At 37.4% G+C, this 24,752-nt stretch overlaps 1 protein-coding gene and 1 pseudogene across 1 annotated transcript; one reads left to right on the top strand and one right to left on the bottom strand.

The window, feature by feature from the left end:
* The first annotated feature begins 22,040 nt into the window (after positions 1-22,040).
* Positions 22,041-22,272, top strand: LOC139869642 (U2 spliceosomal RNA; annotated as a pseudogene).
* A 1,077-nt stretch (positions 22,273-23,349) lies between these two features.
* Positions 23,350-24,441, bottom strand: LOC139867839 (F-box/LRR-repeat protein 25-like). Its single transcript, XM_071856189.1, has one exon. It carries the CDS (start codon positions 24,439-24,441, stop codon positions 23,350-23,352), a length of 1,092 nt encoding a protein of 363 aa, XP_071712290.1.
* Between the last annotated feature and the right edge of the window lie 311 nt (positions 24,442-24,752).

A 24,752-nucleotide genomic window follows, 5' to 3' on the forward strand; every position in this document is an offset into this window, starting at 1 on the left:
CGAAGTTGTGAGGAAATTCACATGTAGCTTCCACGAAGCTGTCAGGAAACTCACATGTAGCCTCCATGAAGCTGTCAGAAAACTCACATGAAGCTTCAAGGAATTGTTTTTAACTTACTCCTTAAATCATTCAATAAATAGACCCTCTTGTAACTCATTATAAACACACCACAAATATTCAGTAAATACATTCTCTAGTTGGTCCGTGGACTAAAGCAATCACAACGATTGCATATAACCACGTTATCTCTTGTGTCGATTTACATTTCTTGCATTTATAATCTTTCGTTCATTAAGTGGGTTAGTAATCTTGTAGAATTACTATCGGTGAGTGATCGTGTTGAATCACTTGCGTTGTTTTGTGTCCTAATATCCTTACAGGGACGACAAATCGAAAGAAGTGCATCAATTACTATCTTGTGCCCCGGCAAGTGTTTTCGTAAATATGCGTAAACTGATAATTGTTGCACGTTTGTAAATGGAGTTGGGAACCTTATTTCAAGATCATTAACATTGATGTTGTTCAGCGGCATCTTATAACTCTCATGTCCTATTTTGATATCAAACTTGCTTGATAAATTGAGTAGGTCCCTCATCCTAAGGAAGAAAGAATGGTCAATAGGATCACACGTTTCTAGTTCAAGCTTAATATCTTTAGGAGCATTACTCGATGGAAGAAATAAGAGATTATGCATTATGTAGCCTTTGTAATACAAACAAAGTAACTTTGGAGCATTAACTTGTATATCATTCCTCTTACTTACATGAATAATGAGGGTCAGTCTTTTCAACGAACAACTTGTAATATCCAACCTTTCCATAGTCCAGTCTATGAGTTTGAGGTCCAGAATCTCGAGAAAAGGAAATTTCGATTTGATCATGTCAATAAATGTGACGTCTATGGTGACACCATGTAATGACAATTCAGTAACCCTCGTTAATGAAGCCATGTTGAATGTCTTCATAGGTACACACACTAAATGGTAGTAAAACAAGCAAAGATTAGGGACTGATGGGAAAATAATCACAACGGATAATCTACAAAGCGGAAACAAACCCGTTTGACCAACACTTTCCCGACCCGTATGAAACCGTGAGGTTGCTAACAAATAAGCTATACCAAATCCAACCCAAATCAGTCCCCAAATCAGTAACAAATCAACTAATAACGAATAATCAAGCACACACAATACACGCGAGACTTTTTACGTGGAAAACCCCTCAAAATCGAGAGTAAAAACTACGGGACTCGTAAGCCACTTAAATTCCACTATCATCAACAAGGAGAGCAATACAATAATCCTTCTCTAGATCAACTAGAGGTATACAACATCATCATACTCTTGAACAACAATAATCAACAAGTATATGAAGAAATTAAAGACAAAAGAGTAATAACATCACCCAAAATTCTGCTACTGTTCGACCTGCTGTAACTTGAGCTACAGACCTCATTAGATGAATTCAACGGTTGAAAACCTTGGCACTGATGTCAGGAAGACACGGCCCAAATTTGATGAAGATCCAACGGTTAGATCTCCGGAGATCGTCTCTTTTCTGTCCTGCTGTCACTGTAGACGGAAATGGAGTTTTTTGACTCTTTTTCTTGATCTCTCAACTCTCTGTAATCTCTCACACTTGAATACAGCTGCACAATTGATTCAAATAATGCCTAAGACACTTGACCAAGTCAACAAGCATCTTGGGCCTATTTTGTTAGGCTTGGGCTAAGCTTTCCTCATATTTGGAAACTTAAATAAAAAACCCAACAAATCTCCCCCTTTCCAATTATGAGGAAGGAATCACCATCCCAGCGATCGAGCAACATACCTTAAGCTTCTCACTTGCTAAAGCCTTTGTAAACATATCGGAACCATTATCAACGGTGTGAACTTTATCAAGTTCAAACGAACCATCTTCAAGACGTTCTCTAATCCAATGATACCGCACATCTATATGTTTTGTCCGCTTATGATACATAGAATTTCTAGCCAAATGAATTGCACTCTCATTATCACAAAGAACCACATATCGTGATTGCTTAAACCCAAGGTCTTGTAGAAACCTTTTCATCCACAATAGTTCTTTGCACGCTTCTGTTGCTGCCATATACTCAGCCTCGGTTGTAGACAATGCAACACACTTTTGTAACCTTGATTGCCATGAAACTGCTCCCCCTGCGAAAGTCATCAAATACCCAGAAGTGGATTTCATGTTATCTTTGTTTCCTGCCATATCTGAGTCTGTATAACCAACAAGCATCAGCTCTCCATTTCCAAATGTGATACCCAACTTTGAAGTACCTCGCAAGTATCTCATAATCCATTTAACTGCTTCCCAATGCTTCTTACCCGGATTTGACATAAATCGACTAACAACACCTACCGCATGAGCTATATCAGGCCTAGTACACACCATAGCATACATCAAGCTACCAACCGCCGAAGCATATGGAACTTTATCCATCTCCTCAACATCCTCCTTTGAAGAAGGGCAATCTCTATCTGTTAGCTTAAACTTGTTAGTAAGAGGAGAACTAACCACTTTAGCATTCTCCATGTTGAATCTACTAAGCACCTTTTCAATGTATTGCTCTTGTGATATATGTAACGTCTTAGCACCTCTATCTCTAAAAATCCGAATGCCAAGAATCTGTTTTGCTGGTCCTAAGTCTTTCATAGCAAAAGACTTGCTCAATTCTCGCTTCAACTGCGCAATTCTTTTAATATTTTTACCAACAATCAACATATCATCAACGTATAACAACAATATGATGAAATCATCATCACCAAACCTCTGAAAGAAAACACAATGATCTGAAGTTGTCTTTCGGTAGCCTTGCTTTCCTATAACCGACTCAAACTTCTTATACCACTGTCTCGGTGCTTGCTTCAACCCATATAGACTTTTCTGAAGTCTACAAACATAATTTTCTTTACCCTTAACCCGAAAACCTTCAGGTTGCATCATGTAGATTTCCTTATCCAAATCACCGTGAAGAAAAGCAGTCTTGACATCCATCTGTTCAACCTCAAGATCAAGACTAGCAGCTAACCCAAGAACCACTCGAATAGATCCCATCTTCACGACCGGAGAGAAAATCTCATCAAAATCAATACCCTTTTTCTGGCTGAATCCTTTAACGACTAACCTAGCTTTGTACCTTAGTTGTGAAGTAAGCTCATCTGTCTTCACTTTGAATACCCATTTGTTTCTCAAAGCTCTTTTGCCTTTAGGTAACTTCACCAGGTCATACGTATTGTTCTCATACAAAGAATTCATCTCATCTTGCATAGCTTCACCCCACTCTTTCTTATGCTCATCTTTCATTGCTTCTGAATAACATTCTGGCTCTCCCCCATCAGTAACTAATACATACTCATCAGCAGAATATCTAACAGAAGGATGACGGTCTCGGGTAGACCGCCTAAGTGGGAAAAATGGGGGCACATCTGGTACTGGAATCTCTATCTGCTCCGGAGCATCACCAACATCAGTACCATGTTCATCATTCTGAACATCATCTCCAACATGTTGTGGAGTAACTGGATCCAAATCAACAAGATCAGTACTAGGTTGAGGAACTGAATCTGTCTTCTCAACATCTTTTAACATCTGATCTTCTGTAAAAACAACATCTCGGCTTCGTACAAGTTTCTTCTGAACTGGATCATATAACCTGTACCCAAAATCATCTTCACCATAGCCGAGGAATACACATGGCTTAGTCTTCATATCAAGCTTTGACCTCTCATCTTTGGGAATATGAACAAAAGCTTTACATCCAAAAACTCGTAAATGACGGTAAGAAACATCTTTGCCGCTCCAAACCCTGTTAGGAACATCAAAATGCAAAGGAACACAAGAGGTTAGATTAATAATATTAACTGCCGTATTTAAAGCCTCAACCCAAAAGGAATCGGACAACCCTGCATGTGAAAGCAAACATCTAACTCTCTCAACCAAAGTTCTGTTCATCCTCTCTGCTAAGCCATTCAACTGAGGTGTCTTTGGTGGAGTCTTTTGATGCCGAATACCATTCTCCTTACAATAAGCATCAAATCTGCCAATGTATTCACCGCCATTATCAGTCTGAATACACTTGAGTTTCTTCCCCGTTTGCCTTTCAACTAGTGTATGAAATTCCTTAAACTTTTCAAATACTTGATCCTTTGACTTTAAGGTATAAACCCATACCTTCCTGGAATGATCATCGATGAATGTAACAAAGTAGGAACATCCACCAAGTGTCCTAGTCTTCATAGGCCCACAAACATCCGAATGAACTAGATCAAGTATGTTCTCCATTCGAAAAGGAGAATGACTCTTAAACGCAACTCTGGTCTGTTTCCCTGCCAAAGAGTGAGAACACTTACTCAAATCAATACCACTAACACCCGACAACACATTCTTCTTAAACAAGATAGACATCCCCTTTTCACTCATGTGGCCAAGTCTTTTATGCCACAACTCGGTAGAATCAACATTATCCACTGCGTTAACAATGTTCTGGATGATCTTCGGACGCGTGATGTATAATCTTGAGTCTTTCTTGCCTCTTCCCACTATCATAGAACCAAGAGTTAGTTTCCAAATACCATTACCAAAACCGTTATAATAACCATCATCATCAAGAATGCCTGTTGAAATAACATTAAGTCTCATATCCGGAACATGTTTTACATTATGCAAAACTAACTCCATTCCCGTGTCAAATTTCAAACAAACATCTCCAATACCAACGATCTTTGATAACCCGGCATTACCCATCCTAGCAAATCCATAGTCACCTGGAGTGTAAGATGAGAAGTGATCTCTACAAATTGCAACATGACATGTAGCACCACTATCAACAATCCAACTCGTGTCATCCTGATTAAGATTAATCATATCATAATCAATACAAACAAAGAATTCATCCGTAATAGTGTTAACTTCAACCTTATCATCATCACCACCATCACTTTTCTTTTGTTTATTCTTGTCATATGCCCTTTTCTTCTCATTCTTCAACTTTGGACAATACCACTTTGTGTGCCCCTTTTCATGACAATTATAACACTCAACATTAGCAAATTTACCTTTGTGTGAGCTGCTACGATGATTGCCTCTTTTACCCTGATCTCTACTATGACTTCTCCCCCGCGTTTCTGTGACCAAGATATCTGACTGTGAAGAGGAACCTTGTGACTTTCTTCTCATCTCTTCATTCAAAATACTACCCTTAGCCAATTCCATAGTGATAGTACCATTCGGTGCAGAGTTGGACAAAGATGTCCTAAAAGTCTCCCAAGAGTCCGGTAATGTACCAAGTAACCAGAGACCCTGAATCTCATCCTCAAACTTGATACCCATACCTGCAAGCTGATTTATAATACCCTGATATGCATTTAGGTGATCTGTAATAGGAGTCCCATCATGATACTTCAAAGCCATCATCTGCTTAATTAAGAACAACTTGTTATTTCCAGTCTTTCGTTCATATAACTGCTCAAGCTTTTTCCATAAGGCTTTAGCATCAGTCTCCCCAGTAATATGATTCACAGCATTATCATCAACCCACTGCCGAATATACCCACATACTTGTCTATGCAAAATTTTCCATTGAGCATCAGATTTTTCCTCAGGTTTATCCTCAGTAAAAACAGGCAAATAATAATCTTTCACATAAAGAAGATCCTCCATTTTACCTTTCCAAACACGATAATTTGAACCATTTAAACTAATCATTTTACTTGTATTAGCTTCCATCTTTCACACAAGTCAAATCAAATAACCTAGCTCTTGATACCAATTTGATGGGTAAATAATCACAACGGATAATCTACAAAGCGGAAACAAACCCGTTTGACCAACACTTTCCCGACCCGTATGAAACCGTGAGGATGCTAACAAATAAGCTATACCAAATCCAACCCAAATCAGTCCCCAAATCAGTAGCAAATCAACTAATAACGAATAATCAAGCACACACAATACACGCGAGACTTTTTACGTGGAAAACCCCTCAAAATCGAGAGTAAAAACCACGGGACTCGTAAGCCACTTAAATTCCACTATCATCAACAAGGAGAGCAATACAATAATCCTTCTCTAGATCAACTAGAGGTATACAACATCATCATACTCTTGAACAACAATAATCAACAAGTATATGAAGAAATTAAAGACAAAAGAGTAATAACATCACCCAAAATTCTGCTACTGTTCGACCTGCTGTAACTTGAGCTACAGACCTCTTTAGACGAATTCAACGGTTGAAAACCTTGGCACTGATGTCAGGAAGACACAGCCCAAATTTGATGAAGATCCAACGGTTAGATCTCCGGAGATCGTCTCTTTTCTGTCCTGCTGTCACTGTAGACGGAAATGGAGTTTTTTGACTCTTTTTCTTGATCTCTCAACTCTCTGTAATCTCTCACACTTGAATACAGCTGCACAATTGATTCAAATAATGCCTAAGACACTTGACCAAGTCAACAAGCATCTTGGGCCTATTTTGTTGGGCTTGGGCTAAGCTTTCCTCATATTTGGAAACTTAAATAAAAAACCCAACAGGGACATGATCAATTTTCAAAACATCAAATGCTACTTCTGTCTCAAACTTTAGTTGTTGAAGATATTGAAGATTTCTAACCTTAATTGTCTTCAAACTGGAGCATAATACAAGGTTTATTTTCTCAAGTAAGGTACAATTAGAGATTAAGCTATCAAATACCTCTTCAGTTATCTTTACATTGTACAACTCAAGTACTCTCAGTGACACACAGTTGATCACAAGTTTGGTTCTCACTGGACTATTTTTAATACACAGAGTACGTAAGTATTTCCCGCAAGAGAATATCTCACCCGGCGGAAGTAAAAATTCAGGTATATACCGTAGATGATGGATGGAAAGCTCCTTGAGACGGGCAGCAACAATTCGAATCCATTCATAAGCAAGAGAAACCGACTCCATGTCGTCTAGTTTTAGATCAAAACGTTCAATTGGTATGTTGTCTCGGACATACTTAGACACGGTGCCATCCATAAACATCGTGTAGTCACTTTTTTTTTCTCTGAAGGATAAATTATGGTTTAATGAAACCTGAGATGAGGGATGGTAGACCACGCGTGTGACCAAGTCTTGGATAACACACACGTACGAGCTGCCTCTTATACCGGCAACAACGATTGTATACGCTGAATCAACTCCACCTGGTGCAATTCCTCCATACAAAGTTATGAATATTGAAAGAATACAACAAATTGAATATTCATCAAAAATGTACTACAAAACAATAATTATAAATTAATAAATAGGCAACAAATTAAGCAACAAATTAAACAACAAATAAGCAGCAAATTAATAAATAAGCAACAAATTGAATATACATTAATAAGCAAGTTAAGGTAAAACACGTTTATATCCAAATTAAGCAGCAAGACAGATATATGAAAAGTGTTAAATACCAAATGTATAATAAGAAAAATAATCAGATAAACCCTAATTTGTTGTTGAAGATCAATTTTTTTACGTACCGTAATCTAACGAGAGAATATCTTTTTTTTTTTTTTTTTTTTGGCGAAAATATTAATATATATATAAAAGATCATAAAGATCCGGTGGTACATACAAACGAATATAATTGAAAGGTCTCGCTCTGATCGTCTTACAAACAATTGACGATAACATTGGATGAGAGCGAGCACATTGAAAATGAAATCTAAAATGATACAATACAACCGAACGAACCACCAAACCTAAATCTAAAATATACATAAAACCTAACTCGTATCTAACACTGCAATCGCCGCTAATCAAGAATCGCATAAATAAATAGAACACCGGGCACTCCAGCAGCACTTAACCCGAGGCCTGCAAACCAAAATAGCCTCTCGTACCCGACACAAACCTGTCGAATCAGATCGAAACCCCGTTCGAGCGGAAAAAAAGACCCCGAGAGAACACTCCAGTATACATCAATTTTCCGAGGTCAACTTAAGTCGACACACGTCGGCAACAACATCGTGCCCACCCGAATAGACACGACTACGGGAAAGGCATGAACTACACAGACAAGCAGTAACCAACCAGCGCTAATCGCGGAATCAAACCGAAAGAGACCAAGCCATCTCCGCCAAATTTTCTAAGGATAAATAACCAAGCAGATCCAAAAAACCAACAAACAACAAGTAAAGATCGCTGACGACAACCGATGAACACCGGCCGTTATCAGCAGTCCATGACTGCCACCACCACACTACATACTACCGGCAACCACCAACAGCCGCCAACAGCCACCGGCCACGGTAACCGTCAATCTTAATATCTGACTCGATTAATCTTCGAATTCTACTTTTGAAACTGTTAAGCTCTTCGTTATCAATCCAGACTTAGGATTCGACTGCCGCCAATTAATAGTTTTTTGATTTTTGGATCGTATGAGTAGAAATTTTTTGTGTATTAGGGTTTACTTTTTTTAATGGGGAACGAACAAGATGTAGCGTTTTAGAGCGTGTGACATAGCCCCATAATAATTTTGTAAAAGTACCCAATTTTAAAAGATCAAATCAATATTATGAAAAATTGGTGAAATTTATACTTACATATATACTAATAGACAAAACACTATTTCACTATCTACCAATAGTAATCAGGGGTATTTTTGTCATTTCACCTTTTTTTTGTATCCCCAACGATAAAAAAAGCAGCTTTCGTAAAAGAACCAACCCTTCAATGTTATCAAAAGATGTCGAAAAAAATACTTTTTTACAAAAAAATCAACTAATTTTTTTTTTCTCTTTTCTTCCTCAACTATAAAAGAGGCAACTTTCATAAAATGAACAACCCTTCAATGATACCAAAAGATGTCAAAAAACATTCTTTTTTACAAAATAGATCAACTAACTTTAAAAAAAAAAAAAAACTAAAAGAATCAACTTTCACAAAAGGAACAACCCATGTTGAAAAAAATTCTTTTTATAAAATAGATCAAGACTTTTTTTTTTAACTCGCATTCAAAACGGAGCCCCCGGCGCGAAGCGAGGGCTCCACAACTAGTTATTAACTAATAGACAAAACAATGTTTTACTATTCACCAATAGTAATCAGGGGTATTTTCATCATTTCCCTTCTTTTTTTTGGTCCCCAACGATAAAATAAGCAACTTTCGTAAAAGGACCAACCCTTCAATGCTACCAAAAGATGTCGAAATTTTTTTTTTTTTAAAAAAAATCAACTATCTTTTTTTTAATGTCATGTGACTTGATAAAAAGAGAAATAAGGAATAACCCAATGATCCCAGCCCAACTATGATGACTAACAGCCCAGCAGGCCCAAGATCTAGAAGCTTCACAAAAGGGTTTATAAAGGGCAGTATTCTGTAATAGGATGGGTAGTTTTGGAGATTACTTTGTATTTCGGTCATTAGACTTGGGCAGTAAGAAGCACAGCTTCTTCACTGATTTAGGCAGGAAGATTCCATACTTAGATTCTTCTCTGATTTATGTAATTTTGCTTTTGATCATTCAATAAAAAGTTCCATTAATTCATCGTGTTCTTATTTCTATTACAATGTTACATCATCTAAACTTCTACAGACCCAATTCTTATTAATTGGTTCCATTGCCGCTTACCTTATTTCTCCACCATGGCTGAACCAGAGCACCTTTCAAACCAACAAATATATATCTTAGAATATAGACTCGATATTCATGATCAAAAACTAGAGAAGCTTTCAAACCAAATATCGAGTTCTATTGTGAATTCCATAAAAGATTTACTAACTAGGTTACCAGAATCCATCGAAACAACGATTGCAAGCTCCATTTCCAAACCGAGCAATGATCTTCCATTAGAGTCCTTGCATCAAACTGGAGATATAGATGAATACATAGAAGAATTCAAAGCTATTTCAACTCTCATACCAGATGAATCCGAAGAAGAATTAATTCGTATGTTCATACGTGGAATACAGACTGAGATCCGGAATTGGTTACTTATGCTGAATCCATAATCGTGTGACAAAGCAATTGATATTGCTTGTCATGTAGCCATCGCCACCGGTCATGGAGGGAAACGGAATTATGGAGGTACGTCCACTAAATCTACTGATCAATTAATTGAACTCTCCAGTCAAAATTCAATCACCAATTCTGTTACCTCACTTGATCAATCGAAAATAGAAGAAAATATTCAGGTATTTGAAGTGATATCAATAAAGGTTCCTAATCAATCGAAGGAACAAGGTATCAATGTGTTTCAGGAATGGTTATATGAAGAAAGGAAAAACTGTGTATGTAAGAAAGATAAAATTAACGGCGTACATACAAGAAACCCTACTTGCTCTGCTCCAGCAATTGAGTTTTCAAAGCATCAGCCCATCATTGCATTTACTACGGGCCTTACAGATAAATCCAACACCAAAGGTAAGCCCACTTTCTCTTATCCTAACAATCATACAACCCACCAAAAAAAGCCTAATTTCTCTTTTTTTTTTACGGCCAACGAATAATTATATTAAATAATAAATAAAAGCGATCCCTAGCAAGGTGCTAAGGGATGATTACAAAGGTATAGCAAGCCATGAGTTCCAATTGAAAACTAAATGGCCTCTTATTTTAATCCAACGAAAAGTAATTAACCTAACAAAATCAAATAAACTACTCTTGTTACAAAAAGAATCAGAAAAAACGAGGCCGTTCCTGAATCGCCAAAGAGCCCATAACGACGTCACCATAACCGCAATGATCCTATCCTTGGAAGAAGACCGTAAACGTACACCTTCTAACCATACCAAAAATGAATCCCATGAAACAAAAAGAGGCATATCACAATCGAGCCAAACACGAACTTTCCGCCATAAATCACGAGCCAAATCACAATCGAAAAATAAGTGGTCTCTAGTTTCCACCCCATTAATACAAGACGGGCAAACAATCGAAGCAACATCAATCCCTTTCGCGGATAGATTCCAACGAACCGGGAGAGAATCTAAACTAAAACGCCATAAAAAAACATTAACTTTTCTAGGGATAAAGTCGTACCAAACCGTGTGAATCTGCGATGTGGGAAGTAACTTATTATCAATCAACACCCTCGCTTTTTTCACCGTATAACACCCGTCATTAGAAAACGAGCACAACCATGAATCCGGTCGATCACTTAGCACCGGTTTACCAATAGTCTTGAAAAGAGTGTTTATAAGAGTTTCATTTCTCCCACCTAAGTTATCTCTAACCCAAGTGAACACCCAATTACCATTAACCCATTTATCCGAGATGGTTGCGTTAGGTGTAGAATCAAGGTGTAGGATTCTATTAAAACGATAAGAAAGCGGTTCATTTCCAACCCATAAATCGTGCCAAAAACGTATGTTGTAACCATTACCCACTAGAATCCCAAAAGAATCAGAAGGAAGTGTCTGATTGGAAACCAATTTCGAGCAGCAATTAGTGATCGATGACCAGGTAGATGAGCCAACAGTAGCATCGGAAAAATTATGACCATGGATCGACTTCATAACTCTAGTCCATAAGGCATTCGGGCTCTTTAGGAAACGCCACCACCATTTAAATACTAAGGCGTAATTAAATGCTTTAAAGCTTCCAATATTGAGCCCGCCTTTATCAAACGAAGCTAAAACTTTCTCCCATTTAACCCATGAAATTTTTTTGGTCGAATTACTTCCACCCCAAAAACATGTAGCTCGTATCGATTCAAGACGTTTAATAATAGTAACGGGGCATTTAAACAATGAGAACCAATAAATCCCCAAACTACCCATTGCGAATTTTATAATAGTCAATCTACCACCAACCAACATAAGATTCGCTTTCCATGTGGCCAGCTTAGTACGAAACTTAACCACTAGCGATTCCCAATTCGAAACCATATTCATATTAGAACCAATGGGAATACCCAAATAAGTCGTAGGAAACGTACCTACTCAGGTGCCTGTAGCATTAGCAAATGTTTCCACCTCCATATGATCTACACCAATTCCAAAGACATGTGACTTATTAACATTCAACTTTAAACCCGAAGTTTTATGAAACACTTCCAAGATAAGAAGAATTCGCCTCAATTCTATGGCATTCCAATCCGAAAAAATCACAACATCATCCGCATAAATAAAATGGGAAAGACTAATATCCTCAGTCCCCACATTAATCCCATGAATAATATTTCTTTCCATGGCTTGATGGAACGCTAAATGTAGCCCTTCCATAACAATAATAAATAAAAAAGGGCTAAGCGGGTCACCTTGTCTCAAGCCTCGTTTCAAAGGAAATTCACGAGTCGGAGAGCCATTCACAAGAACCGATATACGGGCAGAAAAAAGGCACCCCTTGATCCAAGAGCACCATTTGTCACCAAACTCAAGAATCGATAACATAGATAAAAGATACTCCCAATTAACAGAATCATACGCCTTCTCAAAATCGACTTTGAACATGAGCATCTTTTTATTTTTACGTTTATACCAATCGATACTCTCGCTCAACATGATAGGCCCGTCTAAAATCTGTCTTCTAGCGATAAAAGCCGTCTGAACCGGACTAATAATATTATCAATAACCCCTTGAAGACGATTCGTAAGAATCTTGGTAACAATCTTATAAAAACAACCAACCAAGGATATAAGTCTAAAATCGGTAATAAGCATCGGGTTATATATCTTCGGAATAAGCAAAAAAAACACCGAATTAGCACCTCGAGGCATAGAACAAGAAGAGAAAAAACCTCTTATGTCCCTGCAAAAATCAAACTTAATTAAGTCCCAAAAATGTTTGATGAAGCGAAAAGAAATACCGTCCGGTCCGGGAGCTTTAGAACTACCGCAACGCCACACGGCTTTTTTTATCTCGTCGTCTTCAATATCGGCTTCCAACATAGAACATTCCGATTCGGTCAAAACCCTTCTCGGCCTAGGATCATCGAAAATAAAATTAGAATCATGTGCATCGAATTTAGACTTAAAGTGTTCAAAGAAACAGTCCTTTATATCGTTCGGGTTATCGATCCAGGTCTCGTCCACTAATAAACCTTGAATATGTTGTAAACGACTTGTACGTTTCAAAGACAATTGAAAAATTTTTGAAATCTCATCACCCTCCACATCCCATCTAACTCTAGCCTTCTGAAGATAATCAAGATCAATGAATTTAGTTAAGTCATTCTTTTCGGAAGCTTACTTGTTGCATCTTTGAACATCATCTTCACTAGCAACACCCGCATCTATAAAATTGTCTAACTCATCAATCTGACTCGTGATTTCTTTTAATCTTTTCGCTTCACTAGATCTAGAATTATGGATCCAACTCTTTAAATGGCCTTTTAGTAATCTAAATTTAGCCACTATATCAAGATTTGAGTCCATACTAATCGTCTCCCAAGCAACATGAACTGTATCATCAAAATCATCTCTATCGAACCATGAATCAAAAATCTTGAAATACGTAGGACCAAAATCAACCTTATCTTGAAATAACATAATCGGAGAATGATCTGAGCAACCTCGGGGTAAGACGAGACCTTTCAAATCCTGAAATGTATTAAGAACATTTTTAGAAATGCTTACCTACGTATTGAAATGTCCACTTATTCTATTAGCCCATTTATCAAAAATCCATTTGCTGTAAGCCTGTAACACATAACCCTAAACACTTATCTAAACAAGAATGGAAAAATCGTCGTCGTAAAGAGTTTCGTTTCAGTTGTGGATTACAATTTACGGTTCAGCACAACTGCTCATCATATCAATTGCGCATTTTACTCTTGGATGATGACAATGGTATGGGTCTAGATGACGATGCTAGCATGCTTCAATCAACTGATCCAATCTTGAACCCCATTTATGGAGAATACGGAACGCTAAAGCGTTTTAACAACTTTTCTGATTCTTGCCCAAACCTTTTAGAAATAATTGACAAAGTGTACAATTCTACTGTTGCAATTTTTATTGACAGTGGAGCTATTCCTAACATCATATCTAAAAAGTGTGTTGATACTCTTGAGTTAATTGTTACATCAGTTTCTCGTTTTAATATACTTATGGGAGATGGAAACCGTATTAATGTTACTGAGCAATGTAAGAATATTTCACTGAAAGCTGATTCTTTTAGTTGTGTGGTTAATGCATTAGTGTCCGACCTAGGGCCCTTGAACTTCTTTCTAAAATCTCCCTGGTTAGATCAATTAGGTGATGTGGTGTTTAATAGGCATGCTCATGAGATTCGAGTCTGGGATCGAGATCATACAGTGACCCTACATGATATAGCATGGTTAGATTCATAACACCAAGGACATGATCAAGAAAGCTTATGAACAATTTCCAACCAAGTCCAGGAATTGAAGAACCCCTTCGTAAGCTTTATGGGCTTCATTTATTTTCAAATATAAATTCGAAGTTAGAATTCTATCAAGTGCGGGTTTACATATCTGACAAAGAGATGACGATCTTTCATAATCAGTATGGACATTACGAGTTTCTTATCATGCCCATCAGCCTGACAAATGCACCTGCTTATAATCTCCAACTTCCTGATTCAACCACGATTCCTTCGTTATTGCACGTTTCACCCATCACACTAGTTGTTGAAATCACCCATGTTGAACCCGGATTTCCAGTCGGCATAAAAAGTAATTGTACTCGACAAAGAGGTTTAGCAGCTCATACATACTGGAAGTACATACTGGAAGGATAAGGAGCAAGTTCGCCAATGGCTTATTCCATGGCAATGTGGTTCTATGGAAGGCACCATCCAATTTCCAGAGCCAAAAATTTAGAATTCAGGCTTGACGACAAGCCTCATCTTCAAGACGTCGGTATTGATAAGGAATAACCCAATGATCCCAGCCCAACTATGATGACTAACAGCCCAGCAGGCCCAAGATCTAGAAGCTTAACAAAAGGGGTTATAAATGCTACTGATGTCTCTAACTTTAATTGTTGAAGATATTGAAGATTTCTAACCTTAACTGTCTTCAAACCGGAGCATAATAAAATGTTTATTTTCTCAAGTAAGGTACAATTAGAGATTAAGCTACCAAATACCTCCTCAGTTATCTTTACATTGTACAACTCAAGTACTCTAAGTGTTGGTTCTCACTGGACTATTTTTAATACACAGAGTACTTAAGTATTTCCCAGCAAGAGAATATCTCACCCGGCAGAAGTAAAAATTCAGGTATATACCGTAGATGATGGATGGAAAGCTCCTTGAGACGGGCAGCAACAATTCGAATCCATTCATAAGCAAGAGAAACCGACTCCATGTCGTCTAGTTTCAGATCAACACGTTCAATTGGTATGTTGTCTCGGACATACTTAGACACAGTGCCATCCATAAACATCGTGTATTCACTTTTTTTTTTCTCTGAAGGATAAATTATGGTTTGATGAAACCTGAGATGAGGGATGGTAGACCAAGCGTGTGACCAAGTCTTGCATAACACACACGTACGAGCCGCTTCTTCTACCAGCAACAACAATTGTATACGCTGAATCAACTCCACCTGGTGCAATTCCTCCATATAAAGTTATGAATGCTGAAAGAATACAACAAATTGAATATTCATCAACAATGTATTACAAAACAATAATTATAAATTAATAAATAAGCAACAAATTAAGCAACAAATTGAACAACAAATAAGCAGCAAATTAATAAATAAGCAACAAATTGAATATACATTAATAAGCAGGTTAAGGTAAAACACGTTTATATTCAAATTAAGCAGCAAGACAGATATATGAAGATTGTTGAATTTGAATACCAAATGTATAATAAGATAAACCCTAATTTGTTGTTGAAGAACAAATTTTTACGTACCGTTATCTAACGAGAGAATATCTGACTCGATTAATCTTCGAATTCTACTTTTGAAACTGTTAAGCTCTTCGTTATCAATCCAGACTTAGGATTCGACTGCCGCCAATTAATAGTTTTTTGATTTTTGGATCGTATGAGTAGAAATTTTTTGTGTATTAGGGTTTATTTTTTTTAATGGGGAACGAACAAGATGTAGCGTTTTAGAGCGTGTGACATAACCCCGTAATTTTGTAAAATGCCCAAATTTTAAAAGATCAAATCAATATTATGAAAAATTGGTGAAATTGACACTAAATCTAACAAAATGTTTAACATATACCCTTAAAATTTTAGAAATGTAAATTTGTCCCTTTCAACGCAGTACGTGGTACGTGTTACCAAGCAACCAAGCATCACTGCTGATTTTACCAAGGTATGTTAAACCCGCGTTTCGCTATACGTTCTGGTTGACATTTCATAGCTGTTTTGCACACGTTAGTTGTTTGTTTAAAAAGTGTCAAGTGTACGAAAGTCGGTGTTGAAGAACTCAGAATTAGTCGGTGAGTACCTGGTCAAGTCGGTCAAACTCTCAGCCAAAACTCGAAATTACTCAAAATCATGTTGGGATTCAAAACTTGATAGTATCAAAAAGAGAAATAGAGGGAAGAAAACAGGGTCTAAAAGTGGTACTAAAGGACTGTTTAAGCTTCAAATGTTAATTCATTAGTTTGTGGAAGTGAAACACGATGACTACAATCAAAATTTGAAGTTAATGGATGGATACCACCACTTGAAGAAGAATCATGTAAAAGCAACTCATTACAGAATTCGCTTTTGCTTTTTTCTTTCTTTTATATTTTATAAAAATATAGATTGATCTTTTTGGACATGAAAGCTAAAGACTATTTAACTCTTCAGTGACCTTGCTTTTGATACCGAAAAAGAAACTAAGTAATGTTGGAGATATGGAGAACTTTAAATAATTAGAGGGAAGATTCCAGGAAACTCACACGAAGCTTCCACGAAGTTGTTAGGAAACTCACATGTAGCTTCTACGAAGTTGTTATGAAACTCACATGTAGCTTCCACGAAGTTGTGAGAAAATTCACATGTAGCTTCCACGAAGCTGTCAGGAAACTCACATGTAGCCTTCATGAAGCTGTCGGGAAACTCACATGAAGCTTCAAGGAATTGTTTTTAGCTTACTCCTTAAATCATTCTATAAATAGACCCTCTTGTAACTCATTGTAAATACACCACAAATATTCAGTAAATACATTCTCTAGTTGGTCCGTGGACTAAAGCAATCACAACGATTGCATATAACCATGTTATCTCTTGTGTCGATTTACATTTCTTGCATTTATAATCTTTCGTTCATTAAGTGGGTTAGTAATCTTGTAGAATTACTATCGGTGAGTGATCTTGTTGAATCATTTGCGTTGTTTTGGGTCCTAATATCCTTACAACTGGTATCAGAGCACAAGGTTTCGTTAAGGGAACGATGGCGGAAGACGGGAAGTTTAGAATCGACCGATTCGATGGGAGAGACTTTGGCTTTTGGAAGATGCAAATTGAAGATTACTTGTATCAAAAGAAGCTTCACCAACCCTTGTTAGAAATCAAGCCTGAAAGCATGAACGATGCCAATTGGACGCTTTTGGATCGTCAAGCTTTAGGAGCTATTCGTCTTTCACTTGCTAAGAACGTTGCATACAATGTTGTGAATGAGAAGACGACGTTTACTTGCTTGAAAGCACTCTCTAACATGTATGAGAAACTTACCGCTTCTAATAAGGTATTTCTCATGCGTCAATTGTTCAATACAAAGATGAAGGAAGGTACGAGTGCAACGGATCATATCAATGAATTTAATAATATCGTTTCAAGGCTTGAATCGGTAGAGATTAAGTTTGATGATGAACTAAAAGCACTAATCTTTCTTTCATCATTACCGGAAAGTTGGTCGGGTACGGTTACCACGGTTTGTAGCTCTACAGGAACTACTATGCTAGCGTTTGAAGCAATAAGGGATTTGATTCTTAGTGAAGATACTCGTAGGATAAACTCGGGGGAATCGACATCCGGTTCTTTGTTAAGTACCGACAACCGTGGTAGGAAATTTGATCGCGGTGAGAAGAAGGGTAGAAAGAAGTCTAAGAAGAGGTATCCATCGAAAGATAGAAGTGAAGCTGTTTGTTGGGGTTGCAATCAAAAAGGACACTTTCAAAGGAATTGTAAAAATGGTCCGCCGAAAGGTGTGAACTTGACTGAGGAAGAAAGTGATGATGCACTTTTATGTAGTGTTGAAAATTCTATGGAGTCTTGAATTTTGGATTCGGGAGCTTCGTTTCATGCTACTCATGTCAAAAGCATGATGAAGAATTTCTGTTCATATCAAGGTAAGGTGAGATTGGCGGACGACAAACAACTCAATATAGAGGGCATTGGAGATGTTGTATTGAAGACTACTCTTGGCTCTAATTGGACCTTGAAAAACGTAAGGTACATTCCTAAATTAAAAAGGAAACTTATTTCTGTTGGTCAATTAGATGATGAAGGTAACGCGGTTACTTTTGAAAACCGCCAATGGAAGGTGGTTAAGGGTAGTTGTGTCGTGGCTCGTGGACATAAAATGGGAACTCTTTATATGGTTGAAGTGTTTGATGAAGACACGGTGGTTGCTACGCTTAATGTTGAGTCCGAATCAACTCTATGGCACCGAAGACTCGGGCATATGAGTGAGAATGGTATGAAGATGCTTGTTTTGAGTGGGAGAATTCCAGATTTGAAAAAGGTAGAACTTGGATTTTGCGAACCATGTGTATATGGGAAGCAAAAGAAGGTGACTTTTAGGAAATCGAGAAATGCTCCTAAGTTGGAGAAATTGGAACTTGTTCATACGGATATGTTTGGTCCAACCAATGTAGAATCACATGGAGGTTCTCGCTATTATGTCACCTTCATTGACGACTCCACTCGAAAGGTATGGGTTTATTTTCTTAAAGCTAAATCTGATGTATTTAATACATTTGTGAAGTGGAAAGCTATGGTAGAAAATGAGACTAACTTGAAAGTCAAGTGCTTGAAGTCGGATAATGGAGGAGAATATGGTAGTCTTGAGTTTAAAGAACATTGTGCAAAGCTCGGTATTAGAATGTTGAAAACGGTACCGGAGACACTGCAACACGATGGGGTCGCCGAACGTATGAATCGTACGTTAAATGAAAGGGCTAAGAGTATGAGACTACATGCCGGTTTGCCTAAATTGTTTTGGGCGGATGCGGTTAACACGTCGGCTTATTTGATAAATAGGGGACCCTCAACACCGTTGGGTTTCCGAATTCCCGAGGAAGAATGGCAAGGTAGGAAGGTGAGTTATAATCACCTTAGGATCTTTGCGTGTAATGCTTATGTGAAGACCAAAGATGCGGATAGAGACAAGCTTGAAGCTAAGTCAAAGAAGTGTACTTTCATAGGTTACGGGTCGGATGAAATGGGCTATCTTTGTTGGGATAACGAGGCTAGAAAAGTAATTCGTTCTCGCGATGTTACTTTTGATGAAGATTCGGTCTATGGCAAACCTGAAACGGGGAGTCCTAAACCGGGTCATGTTACTTTTGACGATGTTTCTATTGATGATCTTGCAGGTTCTAGTGGGAGTACGGGTAACAATGAATTGCCAAATAACGGTGAGGCATCATAAAATGCTAATGATGGAAATGATTCGGAAAGCGGTGATGATTCCGAACATAGTGCGAGTTCTAGTGATGAGGAGGACACAAATGAAACCGGTCCAACCATTTCGGTTGCTCCTACACTAAGACGCTCGACTAGAGTGCCCAAACCTAATCCTAGGTATTCTCCATCAGCAAACTACTTGCTCTATACCGAGAATGGTGAACCCGAAAGTTACTTTGAGGCAATGAAGACAAAAGAATCCATACAATGGGAGCTTGCCATGAAAGAAGAGATGGGGTCACTTGAGAAGAATAAAACTTGGTCATTAGTGAAGTTACCTCATGATAAAAGGGCATTGCAAAGTAAATGGGTGTATCGAATCAAGAATGATTTGGATGGCAAGAAAAGGTACAAGGCTTGTTTGGTAGTCAAAGGCTTTCAACAAAAGGAAGGGGTTGACTACAAAGAGATATTTTCACCAGTAGTTAAAATGACTACGATCTGTTTGGTACTTTCTATTGTTGCATCCGAAGACTTACATCTAGAGCAACTAGATGTGAAGACCGCATTCTTGCATGGTGATCTTGTTGAAGAGATCTACATGAGGCAACCCGAGGGCTTTGAGGTAAAGGGTAAAGAGAAGTGGGTTTGTAAGCTAAAGAAAAGTCTGTATGGATTGAAGCAAGCACCTCGGCAATGGTACTTGAAGTTTGATGAATTTATGAAGAAGATTGGTTTCTTAAGATGTGAAGCGGATCACTGTTGCTACTTGAAGAAACTCATGTCTTCTTATATAATCTTATTGTTGTATGTTGACGACATGTTACTTGCAGGTTCCAACATGTCCGAAATTAACAAGTTGAAGGGATTACTTTCCCGTGAATTCGAGATGAAAGATCTTGGTGCTGCTAGGCAAATACTTGGCATGAGTATTGTGCGTGATTGTGTGAAAGGTACTCTATACTTGTCTCAATCCAAATATATTGAGAAAGTAGTAGAGAGGTCCAATGTGGAGAATTCAAAGGCTCGTTCTATGCCTTTGGGTAGCACGATTAAGTTATCGAAAAGTCAATCACCAAAGACGGTAAAAGACAAAACGAATATGGAAAAGGTTCCATATGCATCGGTTGTGGGTAGTATTATATATGCCATGGTTTGTACAAGACCCGATATTGCTCAAGCAGTGGGAGTTGTAAGTCGTTATATGTCTAATCCGGGGAAACAGCATTGGGAAGCGGTCAAATGGTTGCTTCGTTATTTGAAAGGTACTTCTAATATGGGATTGTGTTTCTTCAAAAAGAATCTCATACTTAGGGGTTATGCGGATGCTGATTTGGGTGGATGTGATGATTCAGGGAAAAACACTATGGGTTATGTTTTCACAATAGGGAAGACGGCGGTTAGTTGGATGTCTCGACTACAAAAGAGTGTTGCTTTATCAACCACCGAAGCCGAATATATGACTATTGCAGAAGCTTCTAAAGAGCTTGTTTGGTTGAAGAACTTCTTAGGTGAGTTGGGTAAAAGACAAGACTATTGCGTCTTGAATTGTGATAATCAAAGTGTAGTTCATCTTGGGAAGAATCCGGTGTTTCATAGTCGTACGAAACACATCAAGATAAGGTATCATTTTATTCGACAACATATAAATGATGGTACTTTATTATTGGAGAAAATCATTGGTACGAAGAATCCTGCTGATATGTTTACTAAGGTTGTTACGACAGAGAAATTGAGGTTTTGCATTACCTCAATTGGTCTTCTAATGAATTGATGAGAGAAGACCCCAACTAGAGAATTAGAGAGTTAATGTTTCAATTCTAACAAGTAGTGTTGAAGACCTTGTATCGAAAGTCTGCTCATCCGAAGTATGTGTTGAGTGTGCGTGTCCCAAATGGAATTTGGCGGTATAATGGTGGTTTAACGTTCTTGGTTAGATCGTTGATATTTTGGGTTGACGAAGGTTGGGTTTGTTCAAAGTCTCCAAGTGGGAGATTGTTGGAGATATGGAGAACTTTAAACAATTAGAGGGAAGATTCCAGGAAACTCACACGAAGCTTCCACGAAGTTGTTAGGAAACTCACATGTAGCTTCTACGAAATTGTTAGGAAACTCACATGTAGCTTCCACGAAGTTGTGAGGAAATTCACATGTAGCTTCCACGAAGCTGTCAGGAAACTCACATGTAGCCTCCATGAAGCTGTCAGGAAACTCACATGAAGCTTCAAGGAATTGTTTTTAGCTTACTCCTTAAATAATTCTATAAATAGACCCTCTTGTAACTCATTGTAAATACACCACAATATTCAGTAAATACATTCTCTAGTTGGTCCGTGGACTAAAGCAATCACAACGATTGCATATAACCACGTTATCTCTTGTGTCGATTTACATTTCTTGCATTTATAATCTTTCGTTCATTATGTGCGTTAGTAATCTTGTAGAATTACTATCGGTGAGTGATCTTGTTGAATCACTTGCGTTGTTTTGGGTCCTAATATCCTTACAAGTAACAGGATACATGGATACATGTTATAAAAGACAGGCAGAAGATGAGAAGCATACCTTTCTCTACCTTTTGGTTAACATTATTAAAGTGTATTATTTGTTCTTATTAGTTTAATATCTCATATGTGAACCATTGTTCACTATAATATCTAAACCCAAATTGACATAACCTTTTTTGACATCCTAAACCCAAATTGACCCTTTCATGGGAAAAGATCCGTCACAATGGCTTGCTATTGGGATCTTTTTGGTGTTTCACTACTATCTTGGCCTGGCTCACCCCAATAATTTTATGCTAATAACAGAAGTTGTAAACCCAAATAAGTGACATAACCTTTCTTGACTTTCTAAAGTCAAACCTTCAAAGTTAACTTCAGAATTAGCTTTGTAAATAACACCATGTATGCTGCACTTTTGAATGAAGGAACCCTTTGTAATGTAATGTAATATACTTGACAGTAGACAACCATGAGACCATGACACAAAATAAAATATGACAACAAACTCACACCATCCATTTGAGTAAAAAATACTCCTTATGATTCTAAAACCCGTAGCCAGTGACTAGTTATACATAAAATAAATGAAACTTACAACTGATTGTCTTATTGTAGAACTTCGAGTACGTAGATGTTATGTTGAATTCAATAAGAAGAAAATTAGAAACTTAAAACAGTAGAGCAATAAACACATATATGTTAATCACAAAGCATACATACTCCCGATAACAAACTCACATTGACTCAAGTCTTATCAAATGAAACATTTCTCACGCAAATTATCAAGTCGCATGACATTAAATACGCCCCTAGCTAGTCGCTCAAATCCCCTTAAATATCTCTAGAAAATATGAAAAAAGTTACAAAGTAACTAGGTAAACTTGATAAATTATATGCCTAATAAGTAAGAAATCATATTGTATTAGTTTCAAACAATTTAACCAAAGATGAGTAGTTCTACCAGTTTGGTTTCAACTCAAGTAAATAATTGTAGCCGCCACCCGAAATGTAAGGACCAAAACTTGGCCAAGAAGAATTTTTTAGAACTTCCCATTTTTCATTACGAGGATTCTTGACCTCCATCATTTTTTGCTCAAACTTCTTCTTTGCCATTATTCGACTTATCACGAGTTTAAAGAATTTGCGAGAGAATTCCTTGACACTATCACCATGTATGGTTACGTATTTTGGACGGCAAATCGAGAGAAGTGCATCAATTACTATCTGGTGCCCTGGCAAGTGTTTACCAGCTAATGTATAAAAGAATAAATGTTGCACGTTCGTATATGGAATTGGGAACCTTATTTCAAGATCATTAACATCGATCAGCGGCGTCTCATTAATCCAATATCCTATTTTGATATCAAACTTGCTTGATAAATTGAGTGCCTCCCTCATCGATCATAAGGAAGAAAGAATGGTCAATAGGATCCCCTGTTTCTACTTCAATCTCGATATCTTCAAGTGCATTACTCGATGGAAATAAGAGACTAGGCATTATGTAGCCTTTGTAACAAAAATAAAGTAACTTTGGAGCAAAAACTTGTATGTCAATCCACCTTTTACCATTTTCCAGCGTCAGTCTTTTCAACGAAGTACTTGTAAAATCCAACCTTTTTAGAGTCCAATTCCGAATTACAAGGTCCAGAATCTCGAGAGAAGGTAATTTTGATTTGATCATGTCAAGAAATGGGACGTCTATGGTTACACCATGTAATGATAGTTTAGTCACACTCGTTAATGAAGCCATGTTTAAGGTCTTAATATGTTCAAACTCAACTAAGTAGGAAAACAAACAAAGATTAGGAACATCATCGATTTTCAAAACATCAAATGGTAATCTTGTCTCTAACTTGAGTTGTTGAAGATAACAAAGACTTCTAACCTTAATTTTCTTCAAGCCCTTGCAATATGAGAGGTTTATTCTCTCAAGTAAGGTACAAGTAGAGAATAAGGTATCAAGTACCTCTTCACTTATCTTCATCCGGAACAACTTGAGTACTCGTAGGGACACACAGTTGATCACATGAGGAGGTTTGGGACTTACTGAACTATTTTCAATAGACAGAGTATGAAGGTATTTCCCTGAGAATATCTCACCCGGAAGTATATAAAATTCACTACTCGTATTAATGGAAAGCTCCTTGAGACGGGCAGCTACAACAGTTCGAATCCATTCATAAGGAACAGAAACCGACTGCAGGTCGTCTAGTTTCAGATCAAAACTTTCGATTGGTATGTTGTCTTGGACGTACCTAGACATGGTGCGATACATAAACTTGATGTAATCTCTTTCTTTTTCTTCATCAAGAAACCATAAGGTTTGATCAAACCTGAGATGAGGGATGGTAGACCAAGAGTGTGACCAAGTCTTGGACAACACACACGTACGAGCCGCTTCTTCTACAGGTAACAACGTTTGTATACGCTGAATCAACTCCACCGGGACATCCATAGACAGAATTCTTTTTAGGGTTGCTAAACCTTTGATTGATTATAGGAATATAATATAATAAAAAAGTTTGATTGTGATTCTAATAGAGTAATAGTTTACATATACGCCTATTATATATTACTAAATCAAACTTGATAAATAAATAAATAACTTAATTATAAATGGTAACTAGATCAACCTAATAAAGATTACTATTGATCAAATATAATTTTTAAATAATCCCTAGAATATATAAATATTATCTCCAAAATACACCTCTAATATTTTAAAGTGTTACGGGGATATCAAAACTAGGATAAATAATGATCTAA

Source organism: Rutidosis leptorrhynchoides, chromosome 9 (genome assembly GCF_046630445.1).
Source record: "Rutidosis leptorrhynchoides isolate AG116_Rl617_1_P2 chromosome 9, CSIRO_AGI_Rlap_v1, whole genome shotgun sequence".
In the NCBI taxonomy this organism is placed as follows: Eukaryota; Viridiplantae; Streptophyta; class Magnoliopsida; order Asterales; family Asteraceae; genus Rutidosis; species Rutidosis leptorrhynchoides.

Bases quoted from the DNA above. Each gene is read 5' to 3' on its own strand.
- LOC139867839 (XM_071856189.1), bottom strand. From the start codon at position 24,441: ATGGATGTCCCGGTGGAGTTGATTCAGCGTATACAAACGTTGTTACCT.